This window comes from Macaca fascicularis, chromosome 15 (genome assembly GCF_037993035.2).
Source record: "Macaca fascicularis isolate 582-1 chromosome 15, T2T-MFA8v1.1".
Classification (NCBI taxonomy): domain Eukaryota; kingdom Metazoa; phylum Chordata; class Mammalia; order Primates; family Cercopithecidae; genus Macaca; species Macaca fascicularis.
Genome location: NC_088389.1, coordinates 10670215 through 10685134, shown reverse-complemented (window position 1 = coordinate 10685134; position 14920 = coordinate 10670215). Strand labels below are relative to the sequence as shown.

The 14920-nt window shown below is 48.8% G+C and overlaps 1 protein-coding gene and 1 pseudogene across 11 annotated transcripts in view; one reads left to right on the top strand and one right to left on the bottom strand.

The window, feature by feature from the left end:
* Positions 1–7431: 7431 nt before the first annotated feature.
* Positions 7432–7527, top strand: LOC123569297 (small nucleolar RNA U13; annotated as a pseudogene).
* A 5232-nt stretch (positions 7528–12759) lies between these two features.
* Positions 12760–14920, bottom strand: part of RALGDS (ral guanine nucleotide dissociation stimulator) — a 51294-nt gene continuing 49133 nt past the window's right edge. For all 11 annotated transcript variants that reach the window (XM_005580540.3, XM_074016122.1, XM_065529920.1 and 8 more), the window contains exon 18: positions 12760–13805. In XM_005580540.3, the coding sequence (XP_005580597.3) occupies positions 13630–13805 (176 nt within the window). In that variant the 3' untranslated portion in view covers positions 12760–13629. The remainder of the gene's footprint in view (positions 13806–14920) is intronic.

The following is a 14920-nucleotide window of genomic DNA, read 5'->3' as shown; positions in this document are numbered from 1 at the left end:
CTATACCGTCTCCTATTATGTGAGTTTTCAGACGCTGCTTGGCTTTGGAGAGTTCCTTATTCCTTCTACAAGTGCTACAGTCATAGAGCAGTTCCTGTTAGCCATACGCAGATTGCCACTCGTCTTCGCTGGCCCCACACTTCGCTCAGAGCACACAGTCCATGCTAAGAGATCTGTGACTCCCCACTTCATGAGTGATGAGCTTCATTAGGCCCCTTCATTTACACACTTTCACACACTTCCCCACTCCTGGTTCCCGTGTTTCCAACCGGGGTGGCGAGTCACTCTCCCCACCTCCAGTTTCCTTTTCCTAACTGACTAAGTGAGCCACTCCCGCATCCTGTGTCAGATGGGCTGTGAGTTCCATCCAAATTGGCGAGCCACTCTTGCCGCCCGCAGCCCCTCTGGGTCGGATTAATAGTCACACCGTAGGAGGTGATCAGGCTCCCCTTCTGTCCTTATGGGACGGGTCTCGACTTGGGTCCCAAAACCTTACCATGGTTCCTGAATCACGCTGTTTCTGGAACTGTCCTGTAGCCCCTCAGTTTCCATTGTGCTGCTGGGTAGAGGCGCCAGGTCATGAGAGAGCTGATTTCCCCTCCTGGCTGAAGTTCTCCCAGCATCGCCTGGGGCCATGATCGCCTACTGGACCAACTTTGCCAAAACAGGGTAAGGCGTGGGTTGAGAGCAGGGCGAAGGGACGCAGCCGAGAAGGGCCTCCCACCACGAGGCCCTGTTCCCTCACGTGTCAGCAGAGGGACTTTGGGCAAGTCACTTAACCTCCCCCTGCATCGGAATCCATGTGTGTTTATGAGGATAAGCGCTACTGGCAGAGTCCCAAGCCCGCGCACGTGCACAGCCTGTGTCCCATATGCAGTGAGAGGCCACGGTGCCCAGGACCAGCTCAGAGGATGGGGATGGCTCAGGTGTGCGGTTGCAGAGCAGGGCTTCAGCCCCCTGGGATTCCCCAGCCCCTGCACAGCCTCTTCTCACTCTGCAGGGACCCCAACATGGGCCACTCGGCTGTGCCCACACACTGGGAACCCTACACCTCGGAAAATGGCAGCTACCTGGAGATCACCAAGAAGATGGATGGCAGCTCCCTGAAGCGGGGCCTGAGAACCAACTTCCTGCGCTACTGGACCCTCACCTATGTGGCGCTGCCCACGGTGACCGACCAGGAGGCCACCCCTGTGCCCGCCACAGGTGACTCTGAGTCTGCCCCCGTGCCTGCAATGGGTGACTCTCAGGATGCCCCTGTGCCCCTCACAAGTGACTCTGAGGCCGCCCCGTGCCCCCCACAGGTGACTCCAAGGGAGCTCAGATGCCTGCAGTCATTGGCTTCTAGCATCCCACGAGCCTTGGTCTCAAGAGGCCGCAAGGGTGGGACCCCAGAGGCTCCCCTCCCGTCTTTAGCTCTTCCTGAATAAAACCTCATTTCCCTGTCTGGAGTCTTTCTTCACTCCCAGGGCTAAGCTGCAGGAAGGAGTGGCCGTCGGTTACCCTTACAGCACCAGGTAGGGGCCCAACCTGTGACCCCATCATCTCGCACAATCCCCAGGCTCCGGGACGTCGATGGTGGCATCCTCACTTTCGAGTGGAGGAGGCGGGCCCAGGGAAGTTGATTGGCAGGCCCAGGAGTGGGAGTCAGGCACAGGTCACTCCAGAGCCTGACCTTCCCTGAATGGAACCAGGCTGCTGGCCCCCAGGGGTTAGATTCTGTCCTAAATGGTGGGAGGGCCTGGTGGCAGCTGCAGTCAGAGAAGGAGGCTGTGGCCTCCTCTAGACTAGGGGAGCCCAGCCACACCCACATCCTCTGGGTGCAGGGAGTAAAGTCTGTGTGTGTTCTGACTGGGGTCTTGGGAACCCACCTGGGAAAAGAAGGGGATTCTGCTCCTCCAGCCGGATCCAAGTCAAAGAAAGAATCACACATCACTCCAGTAGGTTGGAAGCAGAGGATGGGGAGGGTGCTGGGCAGTAGGCGCTGGGTGGTGGGCCTCTGTTGTGGGGGGTGCCCAATGGCGCTGGCAGAGTTGACGGGGCAAGGGGCAGAGGGCAGAAGGCAGAGTCAGGAAGCACTCCTGCCTCTGCTGGCTCCAAGCCGGGGCACATCACCGAGCAGCTGACCAGCCTGACTTCACCATGGCCTTGTGGGGTGGGTACTGTGCACACCCTCATTTTAGATGTTTATAGATATTCAGAGGAAAATGAGGCCCTGAGAGGGCATCACGTGCCCAAGGTCACTCAGAGCAAGGATTTGAACCCAGAAACCTGACTCCAAAGCCAGTGATCGGAACAACGTTGGGGGGTCTTCTTCCCCAGTCCTCACCCACCTTCTAAGTGGGCGCTGCGGGGCAGGGTGGGGCTCAGATGAGAGAAGATTCTGGAATCCTGAGCAACTTTGCCTGGGAGGACTCCGCGGTAGAGGGCAGCACCACCCAAGGACCAGCTAGCCACTCTCTCTGTCCCTCCAGCCTACAGGTGGGAGAATAAGTCTCAGGGCCGACAAGTTCCGCGGCCTTATGCAGCAGAGCTGAGCCGGGACGAACCCTGTACCCCGGAGAAGCAGGGGACACCCTGGCTGGCTGTGACCACTTTGGCCACCCTGGTCTTCCTGGGTTGGTCGAGGGGTCTCCGGTGTAAAAAGGGGACTCCCTGTCAAAGACTGAGTGAGATGGAACTCCCCGGCAATGTAGGCTTCTCCCAGCGACTGTCCCTGTTCTCTGTGGGCAACAGAAGCCCGAGGATACAATGATGTGTCCCTCTTGGCCGCACTGGTAGCCACAGGGATTATTGTGTTTCTACCTGTGGGGTCAGCTCTCAGGAGCCTCCAGCACTGTGGGAGAAACCCCTGGGACTCTATTGCCTCTCCCCAGCCCTCAGGACTGGCACCTGTCTCTTGTTGAGAGAAAGCACAGTCATGCCTGTCATTCAGAAAACCACATCCCTGGATGGCCAGCCACGTCAGAAGGGATGGGCTGTGGGGATCCAGGTGCGTTCCACCTCTGGGCTGCACCCACCTTGCCTCGGCTTTGGTTTGAATGCTTGTCCCCGCCAAAACTCATGCTGAAATTTAATCCCCAATGTGGCAGTATTGACAGGTGCTGCCTTTCAGAGGTGAATGGATTCATCCATTCATGGATTCATGGTTAATGGGTCATCATGGGAGGGTAGCTGGTGGCTTTGTAAGAGGAAGAGAGACTACAGCTAGCATGTGAGCAGGCTCAGCATCCTCACCACATGATGCCCAGTACCGCCTCGGGACACCAGAGTCCTCACCAGCAAGGCCCTCACCAGATGCAGCCTCTCTGAGGCAGGAGGAGAGGGAACTAGGGAAGCCAAGGGTTAGGGCGGAAGCAACGGAACAGCAGGTGCAGTCAGTTCACATAAGCCAGAGAACAGCAGGTGCAGCCAGTTCCAGGCAGGATTGGGGAGCACATAGGCCACATCCTCACTCCTGTGATAACAAGTCAGGAGCTTCCACTTCAGCCTCTGATTGACCGTGGGCCAACCCCCTTCAGCCTTTGATTGGTCCCAGGCTAATTGTTCATAGGCTGTAACCAATTGGAGGCCTCTGAAGGGCATCTGGGGTGTTCTTTATAAAAACCCTGAGAAGCGTTGCAATCACGAGGCGCTTGAGTCATTTGCTCGGGCCTGCTCCCACCCTGTGGGTCGTACATTCGCTTCGTCAATCAATCTGTGCCTTTGGTACGCCGTTCTTTTGTTTTTTGTTGTCGTCGTTTTGGTTTTTGTGTTTTTTTTAGACGGAATGTCACTCTTGTTGCCCGGGCTAGAGTGCAATGGCACAATTTGGGCTCACTCTAAACTCTGCCTCCTGGGTTCAAGTGATTCTCCTGCCTCAGCCTCCCAAGTAGCTGGGATTACAGGTGCCGGCTACCACGTCCAGCTAATTTTTTTGTGTTTTTAGTAGAGACGGGGTTTCACCATGTTGGCAAGGCTGGTCTTGAACTCCTGACCTCGTGTACCTCGGCCTCCCAAAGTGCTGGGATTACAGATGTGAGCCACTGCGACTGGCCTGTTTTGTCTGTCATTGCTTCGTTCTTTGGTTACTTTGTGAGTTTTGTTCACTTCTTTGTTCAACACACCAGTAACCTGGACAACTCATGACCAAGACCTTCCATCCTGTAACACCTCAACCTTGGACTTCTCAGCCTTCATAATTGTGAGAAATCCCTTTGCTTTATAAATTACCCAGTTGTAGGTAGTCTGTTATAAGCAACAGAAAATGGACTTTAAAAGCCTCTATGGCAGAGGTGAGCCCTGCTGTGTGTCTGGGTGATGCCTGCAGCTGATGAGAGGGAGGGGACAACTCAGAGTCGCCTGCAATCCATCTGGCTCTTGCCATTACAGACTCCAGAGAATGAAGTTAAAAATACAAGGGCAGGCTGGAGGCTGTCTGGGGTCCTGCTGACTCCCCATCCCAGGAAGCCCGGAAGAACAGTGGGGTGAGCTTGGGCCAGTGCGTGTTGACTGTCACAGGGTAAGTGTTTGAGCGCTTCATTGTAAGGCTGTGGCCTTCTGTACTTGTGGATCCTCAGTCTCAGTGGCCTCCCTCCTCCCCCCACCCCAACTCCCGTGTCTCATGTTTAACACCCCCACCCCCCACCAGGACATAACCAAATCTCAGGCTGTGGACAAAGAATACAGTCACTCCAGGAGGCTATAAGCTCTAAAGCCTCAGGGCCCAGCTACCCTTTTAGGATGGATCAGTAACAACACGACTTAGTTTGTAAACTGGTGATCACCTGAGACTGGACCTCAGCACCACCGGACCCCGGGCTTCACCTTGGCCATCGGGGGAGATGATGGAAGTCTCTTGCTGGCAGGAATCAACACCCTTATCCTGGCAACCAGCACTCACTGGGCATTCATGAGGCTCCAGCAGGACGAGTGGCCACAGTGTGCAGGGCAGACGGGCTGGGGCTTTCCAAGGTGTTTCCGGATGACATCACTCACACAGGGGGTTGTAGGAATGCTGGCGTCCTGGTTCACAGGTAGACGCTAGAATAACACATCACTCTGGAAGGTCAGAAGCAGAGGATGCCAAGGGTGCTGGGTGGCAGGTGCTGGGTGGGGGGCCCCTAGGGGGTGCCCGGTGGCTCTGGCAGAGATGTTGGGGCAGAGGGTAGAGACAGGACTACCCACATCTCTTCCGGGTCCAAGCCCAGGCACTGCACTGAGCATTTGACCAGCCTGACCTCACCATGGCCTTGTGACGTGGGCACTGTGGGCAGGAATGCTTATGGAATGAGGCCGACTGTAGCCCTAACACAGCGTCACAAGTCTTTCCCCAGACAGAAAACGCACAGGCAATGGAAATCTATGGTTAGGAGCAAGGATTCCCATCTAAGAAAAAGCGTGGACCACAGGCCTCTAGAGGGGACTGAGGGGGCAAAGTCCTGCCCGTACACTGGCTAACACTCTTCCTTCAGCTTTTCCCCCGCTTTCCATATTGTACATTTTCTCTGTTTATAATTTGTCTTAGTGCTTAGTGCTAAATTACAGAGTTAGATCTTGAAATCCACAAGTTCCTAATTGGTGGTCAACAGAAACCTCAGCAAGACGCTCAGAAAATGCTCCTCTTCCCTAAAGCTGTAGAAAGGCAAACACTAACCTGGGCTAGGAAATGGTCCTTGCACATACAATTTTTTTTAATTGTGGTGAAACATATATAACATAACTTATGCTAATTTAACTTTTTTAAGAGTAGAATTGAGTGGCATTAGTTTGATTCACTGTTGGGCAACCATCACCACTATTTCTTTTTTGTTTGTTTGTTTTTTTGTTTTTTGAGACGGAGTCTCGCTCTGTCGCCCAGGCTGGAGTGCAGTGGCGCGATCTCGGCTCATTGCAAGCTCCGCCTCCTGGGTTTACGCCATTCTCCTGCCTCAGCCTCCTGAGTAGCTGGGACTACAGGCGCCCGCCACCGCGCCCGGCTAATTTTTTGTATTTTTAGTAGAGACGGGGTTTCACCGTGGTCTCGATCTCCTGACCTTGTGATCCGCCTGCCTCGGCCTCCCAAAGTGCTGGGATTACAGGCGTGAGCCACCGCGCCCGGCCCATCACCACTATTTCTAAAATTTTTTTCATCACCCCAAATAGAAGCTCTGTATCCATTAGCTAACTCCTCATTTCCCCTCCCTTTAACCCCTGGTAATCTCTATCCTTTCTGTCTCCATGAATTTGCCTATTGGAGATGTTTCTCATAAGTGGGATTGTAATGTTTTCAAAGCTTATCCATATTGTAGCATGTGTCAGCACGCCATACCTTTTTTTTTTTTTGGAAGCAGAGTTTCCCTCTTGTTGCCCACGCTGGAGTGCAGTGGCACAATCTTGGCTCACTGCAACCTCTGCCTCCTGAGTTTAAGCAATTCTCTGGCCTCAGCCTCCCAAGTAGCTGGGATTACAGGGGCTCACCACCATACCCGGCTAATTTTGTATTTTTAGTAGAGATGGGGTTTTACCATGTTGGTCAGACTGGTCTTGAACTCCTGACCTCAAGTGATCCACCCACCTTGGCCTTGCAAAGTGTTGGGATTACAGGCATGAGCCATTGCACCTGGACTTTTTATGACTGAATAATATTCCATTGTATGTTGCTGGCATGCAATGGTGCATTCTCTTAGAAAGCATTCTCTTCTCATCCCTTTTATTTCTGTAAAGTTAGTAGGAATGTTCCCACTTTCATTCCAAATTTTAGTAATTTGAGTCTTGTCTCTTTGTTGATCTAGTTAAAGTATTGTCAATTTTGTTATTTAGAAAGTACCAGTTTTTGGTTTTGCTGATTTTCTCTGTTTTTCTATTTTCTATTTCGTTTATCTCTACTGTAATCTTTATTTCCTTCATTCTACTAGTTTGGGTTTAGTTCGCTCTTTTTCTAATTCCTTAATGTGTGCAGGTAAGTTGTTGATTTGAGATCTTTCTGCTTTTTTAATGTAGTCATTTACAGCTATAAATTTCCCCCAAGCACTGCTTTCAATTCACCGCATGCTGTAAGTTTTGGGATGTTGTGTTTTTGTTTTCATTGTCTCAAGGTATCTTCTAATCTCCCTTGTGACTTTTTTAGACCCACTGGTTGTTTAAGAGTGTGTTAAGGCTGGGTGCAGTGGCTTACGCCTGTAATCCCAGTACTTTGGGAAGCCGAGGCAGGTGGATCATGAGGCTAGGAGTTCAAGACCAGGCTGGCCAACATGGTGAAACCCCATCTCTACTAAAAAAAAAAAAACATACAAAAATTAACCAGGTGTGGTGGTGCACGCCTGTAATCCTAGCTACTCAGGAGGCTGAGACAGGAGAATTGCTTGAACCTGGGAGGCAGAGGTTGCAGTGAGCTGAGATCACGCCACTGCACCCCAGCCTGGGCGACGGAGCAAGACTCTGTCTGGATTCGGGGAGGGGAAGAGTGTTAAGATCCTTTTGTAGTTGATGAACGTGATGGGGTGTTCACACACGTGTGAGGTGTGTCATCCTCAAACCCTATTATGTTGGCACGTTAACCATCTGACGTGAAAAAGAAAAGTGTGTTAACTTCCACATATTCATGAGTGTTCCAGTTTTTCTTCTATGGATTTATAATTTTATCCTATTGTAGTTGGAATGATACTTTGCATAATTGCAATTTTTAAAAATTTATTGCTGGGCACGGTGGCTCATGCCTGTAATCCCGGCACTTTGGGAAGCCGAGGCAGGGAGATCACCTGAGGTCAGGAGTTCGAGACCAATCTGCTTAACATGGTAACACCCCATCTCTACTAAAAATACAAAAATTAGCCAGGCGTGGTGGCAGGTGCTATAATCCCACCTACTCGGGAGGCTGAGGCAGGAGAAGCACTTGCACCTGGGAGGCGGAGGTTGCAGTGAGCCGAGACTGCACCACTGCACTCCAGCCTGGGCAACAACAGCAAAACTCCGTCATAAAAAAAAAAAAAGCCTGGCGCGGTGGCTCAAGCCTGTAATCCCAGCACTTTGGGAGGCCGAGACGGGCGGATCACGAGGTCAGGAGATCGAGACCATCCTGGCTAACACCGTGAAACCCTGTCTCTACTAAAAATACAAAAAACTAGCCGGGCGAGGTGGCGGGCGCCTGTAGTCCCAGCTACTCCGGAGGCTGAGGCAGTAGAATGGCGTAAACCCGGGAGGCGGAGCTTGCAGTGAGCTGAGATCCGGCCACTGCACTCCAGCCCGGGCTACAGAGCAAGACTCCGTCTCAAAAAAAAAAAAAAAAAAAAAAAAAAAAATTAAGACTTCCTTTATGGCCTAACATATGGTCTATCCTGGAAAATGTTCCATGTACACTTGAGAAGAATGTGTAGTCTGCTGCCGCTGGTTTGAGTGTTGTGTATATGTCTGCTCAGTCTAATTGGTTTATAGTATTGCTCAAGTCCTCTTTCCTTATAGATCTTCTGTTTGGTTGTTCTTATCCATTATTGGAAATGAGGTGAAATCTCCAATTGTGTATTTCTCATTCAATTATGTCAATTTTTGCTTCATATATTTTGGGTGTTGTGTGTATATGTATATAATTGTTGTATCTTGATACGTTGAAGCTTTTGTCACTGTATACTGGCCTTGTCTTGTTACCGTTTTGACTTAAAATCTATTTTGTCTGATAAGACTATAGCCATTGTTAAAATATACTATTTTCATGGAATAACTTTTTCCAACCTTTTACTTCCAACCTTTTTGTATCTTTGTATTCAAAATTGGTCTCAGCCGGGTGCAGTGGCTCACGCCTGTAATCCTAGCACTTTGGGAGGCCAAAGCGGGTGGGTCACTTGAGGTCAGGAGTTGGAAACCTGCCTGGCCAACATGGTAAAACCCTGTCTCTACCAAAAATACAAAAAAAAAAAAAAAAAAAAAATTAGCCAGGTGTGGTGGTAGATAACTGTAATCCCAGCTACTCAGGAGGCTGAGGCAGGAGAATTGCTTGAACCTGGGAGGCAGAGGTTGCAGTGAGCTGAGACTGCACCACTACCTTCCAGCCTAGGCAACAGAGTCAGATTCCACCTTAAAATAAAATAAAATTTGTCTCTATAGGCTGGGCGTAGTGGCTCACGCCTGTAATCCTAGCACTTTGGGAGGCCAAAGCGGGTGGGTCACATGAGGTCAGGAGTTCAAAACCAGCCTGGCCAACATGGTAAAACCCTGTCTCTACCAAAAATACAAAAAAAAAAAAAAAAAAAAAAAAAAAAGCCAGGTGTGGTGGTAGATACATGTAATCCCAGCTACTCAGGAGGCTGAGGCAGGAGAATTGCTTGAACCTGGGAGTCAGAGGTTGCAGTGAGCTGAGACTGCACCACTACACTCCAGCCTAGGCAACAGAGTCAGATTCCACCTTAAAATAAAATTTGTCTCTACAGGCTGGGCGTAGTGGCTCACGCCTGTAATCCTAGCACTTTGGGGAGGCCAAGGCAGGTGGATCACCTGAGGTCAGGAGTTCAAGACCAGCCTGGCCAACATGGCAAAACCCTATCTCTTCTAAAAATACAAAAATTAGCTGGGTGTGATGGTGGGCGCCTATAACCCCAGCTACTTGGGAGACTGAGGCAGGAGAATTGCTTGAACCCAGGGGGCAGAGGTTGCAGTGAGCTAAGATCATGCCATTTCACTCCAGCCTAGGTGAAAGAGCGAAACTCCATCTCAAAAAAAAAAAAAAAAAAAAAAAATTGTCTATACAGCATATAGATTGATCAAGTTCTAACAAATCCATTCTGCCAATCTTGTTTTTTCCTGAGACAGGTCTTGCTCTTGCTCTGCTGTCCAGGCTGGAGTGCAGTGGCAGGATCACAGCTCACTACAGGCTTGACCTCCTGGGCTTAAGTGATCTTCCCACATCAGCCTCTTGAGAGCTGGGACCACAGATGCACACCACCATGCCTGGCTAATTTTAAATTTTTTTAGAGACAGAATCTCACCATGTTGTCCATGCTGGTCTCAAACTCTGGGGCTCAAGCCATCTCCAATCTCAGCCTCCCAAAGTGCTGGGATTATAGGTGTAAGCCACTGCATCTGGCCCAATCTCTGCTTTTTAATTGGAGAATTTAACCTATTTATATTTATAGTAATTAATGAGAAAACCTTTACTTCTGCCATTGAGCTGTTTGTTTTCTGTATGTCTTAAGACTTTTGTTCCTCAATTCCTCCACTACTGCTTTTTATGGATTTACTTTTGTACAACTGATTCCTTTCTTTGCTTTCCTATATACTTTTTAGTTATTTTCTTACTGGTTACCTTTGGGATTACAAGTAACATCTTAAACATATAACAATCTAGTTTCAATAATATCAACTGAATTTAAGTAATATACACTGCTATTATACATCTTCCCTCTTTATACTGTCAGTCACAGATTATATCTTTACACATTGTTTTCATTAATGTGGATTTATAGCTTTATGAATTTTACCTTCAAATCATAAGAAAAAAGGATGAGTTACACAAACCCAAAGTGCAATAACACTGGCTTTGCTAACTACCTGTTAGTTATCTCTACCAGTGTTCTTTAGTTTTTCATATGGCTTCAAATTACTGTCTAGTGTTAATTTTAACTGGAAGGACCCCCTTTACCATTTATTGTAGGGTAGGTCTACTAATAAAACTCCCTTAACTTTTATCTGAGAATGTCTTAATTTCTCCTTCATCCTTAAAGGATGTTTTGCTTCTTCTTTCAGCACTTTATTTATTTTGAGAATATTTTTTGAGATGGAGTCTTTCTCTGTCGCCCAGGCTGGAGTGCAGTGGCGTGATCTTGGCTCACTGCAACCTCTGTTTGCTGGGTTCAAGCGATTCTCCTGGCTCAACCTCCAAATAGTCAGGCCTATAGGCATGTGCCACCATGCCTGGCTAATTTTTATATTTTTAGTAGAAACAAGGTTTCACCATGTTGGCCAGGTTGGTCTCGAACTCCTGACTTCAGATGATCTGCCAACCTTGGCCTCCCAAAGTGCTAGAATTACAGGTGTGAGCCACCACACTCACCCTTCTTTCAGCACTTTAAATATGTCATCCTATTACCTTCTAGACTCCTTGGTTTCTGATGATAAGTCAGCTGTTAATCCTGAGGATCTCTTGTGTGTGATGAATCGCTTCTTACTGCTTTCAAGATTTTCTGTCTTTTGACAATTTGACTAATAAATTTGGGTATGGATCTCTTTGAGTTTATCCTGTTTGAAGTTCCATGAGCTTCTTGGATATGGAGATTTATGTCTTTCAACAAATTTGGGAAGTTCTGGACCATTATTCAAATAATCTCTGCCTTTTCTGAACTCTGATTAAATGCATGTTGGTACATTTAATGGTGTTCCACAGGAACCTCTAGTTCTGTTCATTTTTCTTCATACCTTTTTCTTTCTGTTCCCTAGACAGAGTAATTTCTATTGCCTTATTGTCCAGTACACTGATTCTTTCTTCTGTCTGCTCAAATCTGTTGCTGAACCTCTCTAGTACATTTTTCTTCTCAGTTATTATGCTTTTCAGCTGCAGAACTTCTAGTTGGTTTTTTATAATTTCTATCCCTTTATTGCAAATCACCCATTTGCTCATACATTATTTTCCATGGTTTCCTTTGGCTCATCAAGCATATTTAGGACAGGTGATTTAATGTCTCTGCCTAGTAATTTTAATGTCTGGGCTTCCTCAAGGATAGTTTTTGTCAAATCCTCTTTTCCCCTGTGAATGAGCCACATTTTCGTTTCTTTGTAATTTTTTGAGAACTGAACATTGAGTATTATAATGCAGTGACTCTGGACATCAGATTGTCTCCCTCCACAGGAATTGCTTTTTTATTTATTGAAGGATACAGTGTTCTGTGTCCATAGTAACTTCTCCAGGCTTATAGTTGTCAGGCTTATATTTGTATTTTTGCCAGGCTTATATTTGTATTCCTTGTTGTGTACAGTCACGAAGTTTCTGTTTTGTTGTCTCTTGGTCAGCCTCTGACTTGATGGAGATTCCCTTAACTGTTAGAGTTCAGCAGCATCTCCCTTCACCAAGTGTTCCCCCGGTGACTATGTCCAATCAGGTTCGAGTCCCAAAACAGTTTATTCTGATAGTTTTTTTAATCGTTTCTGTGGAGAGACTGAACCGTGGGGTCTCCTGCTCTGCCATTTTTTTGCCGCAAATATTACTTTATTATTTTTTGAGATGGAGTCTCATACTGTTGCTCGGGCTGGAGTGCAGTGGCGTGATCTCAGCTCACTGCAACCTCCGCCTCCCAGGTTCAAGCGATTCTCCTGCCTCAGTCTGCTGTGTAGCTGGGATTACAGGTGCCTGCCACCAGACCTGGCTAATTTTTTTAATTTTTAGTAGAGATGGGGTTTCACTACATTGGCCAGGCTGTTCTCAAACGCCTGACCTCGTGATCCACCTGTCTTGGCCTCCCAAAGTGCTGGGATTACAGGCATGAGCCACCGTGCCTGGCCAGAAATGTTACTTCTAAACACAGCTAAATTTCAGAAATTCTTGCTATGCCTTGTGAAAGTATCTCCAACCTCTAGCCCCAGGAGTTCTGAGGGATCTCAGCACATTCCCAATTGAATGATGCCGAAATGAACATCTGCTGTATGAAAGGTAAACTTTGTGTTTCCTTCAGTGTGCTGAGAAAGGTGGCTGGCTTTTCCTGTACATAAAATCACTGGATAATCCTGCAAGAGTCCTTATTTTAACATGGAATGTGAGAGTCTCTATCTCATTTTAATTAAGACAGGCAATGAAAGAACAAAACTGCAATGACCAGGCTATAGTAGAAACAGGATTTTAATATAATATTCAAGTCTAGCATTTGCTATTTACAACAAATAAATATTGCCCCTCCCCAATCAGTAAACATTTTTTTTTCCTTTTTGCTTTTTATACAAATAGTCAATCGCCCCACCCCCACCCCAAATCCTCCTTCCTCACTAACCCCCGTCTTGCATGGTCTCGTAAAGCCCAGGACGCAGTGGTGAATGGCACTTGCAGTGGCATGAGATTCAACATCGATGGGACTCAGCTGGGACTGTCCTCATTTACCGGGTGCAGAGTCTGGTCCATGAAGAGGGTTTCTCTCTCTGCTCCCGGGGGAGGGCTGGGGTAAGTGGTGGGTGAGACTCCCTCACTCTCAGTTGGCCCTGATGATGGAATCTTTGGTGCAGCCTGAGAAAGGCTAGAGTGGTGGGAGGGGCTGGGACCCCTGCGAAGGTCACAGGCCAGTGCCCGTGGGCATGAGGAGAGAACTGCAGTGGTCAGACATGGTGGGTGAGTGGGTGCTCTAGGGTGCCCATGGCACAGGTGGCAGTGACCCACACCTGGGAAGGTGTCAGGGAAGTGTACAGAGGTGGCGCCCGGGGGCAGGCAGGGCACCATGCCCGTTGGCACTGCTCCTTGGCAAAAGTCAGCTAGTCCTCTGGTTCCAGAGAGCAGAAGGCACCTAAGGCAGCAAGTGGTCCACGGGAGGCCAGGTCAGCCTGACCAATGGCAGGCGTCAATCCCAGCAGCAGGAGAGGTTCAGGATGAAACTGGAGTCTGGAGTACCCTGGGCTGGCAGGTGGGAAGAAGGTGCCCAGCTGGCCTGGGCCACTCTGGTCCATAAGTGCTCGGCTACCAGCCAGCCAGACCCTGGGGAGATGCCCTCAGAAGATGCCCTTGGCAATCTTGAGTCCTTTCTGCTTCATGCGAGGGAGGGTTGAGCTGGCTCCATGCTTGACCTTCACTCCCTTGGTGAAGGCCCGCTTCTTCAGGACAAAGTCATAGTTGGCGGTAGAGTTCATGGCATAGAAGACGTTGGCGTTTTCAGGGATCTTCAGCTCTGGTGGGGGAGGGGCAGAGGGGTGATCAGTGGTGCTCCTGGGGGCCCTGCAGGATACCCCTACCACTTGAGAGCCCCTATAGGGAGCGTCTTGATCCACAGACCTGAGATCCCCCTCCAATACAGCTCTGGGACTCTAAGGACCCCTCTCAATGACTCTGCCTAAGGATACTCTCTGCTGAGGTCCTCACAAAACCTGGTGACTCTTGTTTAAACAGGGACTGACTCCAGAACATTCCGGCTTGGCCTGAGCTGGCAGAGGGTCACCCTGTCCTGCCCATACTGCAGTGCTGGCTGCCCAGCTGGAACAGGCATTCTAGAATCCAGATCACCTTCTGGAATCCTGCTCCACTCAGGACAAGGGCTCCAAGGACTAGGAAAGGACAGGCTTGCCCCAGGGCTCTGGCGCCCATTCCAGGGAGGCCTCTACTCCTTCTGGAACCCTGGCACCCAGCAAGCGCTTCCTCTTGGCTCCATTTCCCACCCTCTCCTCCGGCCCACAGCCTGCTGTAAACCAGAACTGGGCTCGATTCGTGCTCCTGCCGACATGGTGTGGCTTTTGGTCATCATCTTTAACCTCTCTAGGCCTCGGTCTTCCTTTTCTGTAAGATTGGGGGTCCCACCTACCTTGCCCACCTAACCAAAATGGTACAAGAAGCTGCCAGAGGATTTAGACTATAACTTCTAGGGATCATAGGAGTCATTGCTAACTGGGCTAATGGTGGGGGGTGGTGTTCAGCTCACTGGAAAGAAAACAGTTGATAATATTTGTAGTTAACTTTTATGGTGCACATAGATGCTTTATATATACATGCACATATATATATACGTGTATATACATATAGATTTTTATATATATGATCAACCCACTGGTTACTTTCATTTCCATTTGGGGAAAAGAAGAGAAGCACAGAGGGCTTAAGGAACTTGCCCAGCGTCTCCAGGCCCAGGACACCCCACTCTGAGCCTGCGCTGGTTCTTGACACTTTCCCAGTTTCTAGAACACTGAGTTGGCCTCCTAGTAGCCTGTCCTGCTTTTAGAGTCTCACACCCATGGATTTTAACACTTGACACTTTGGTCTACAGTGGTCACCATTCTTTTTTTTTTTTTTTTT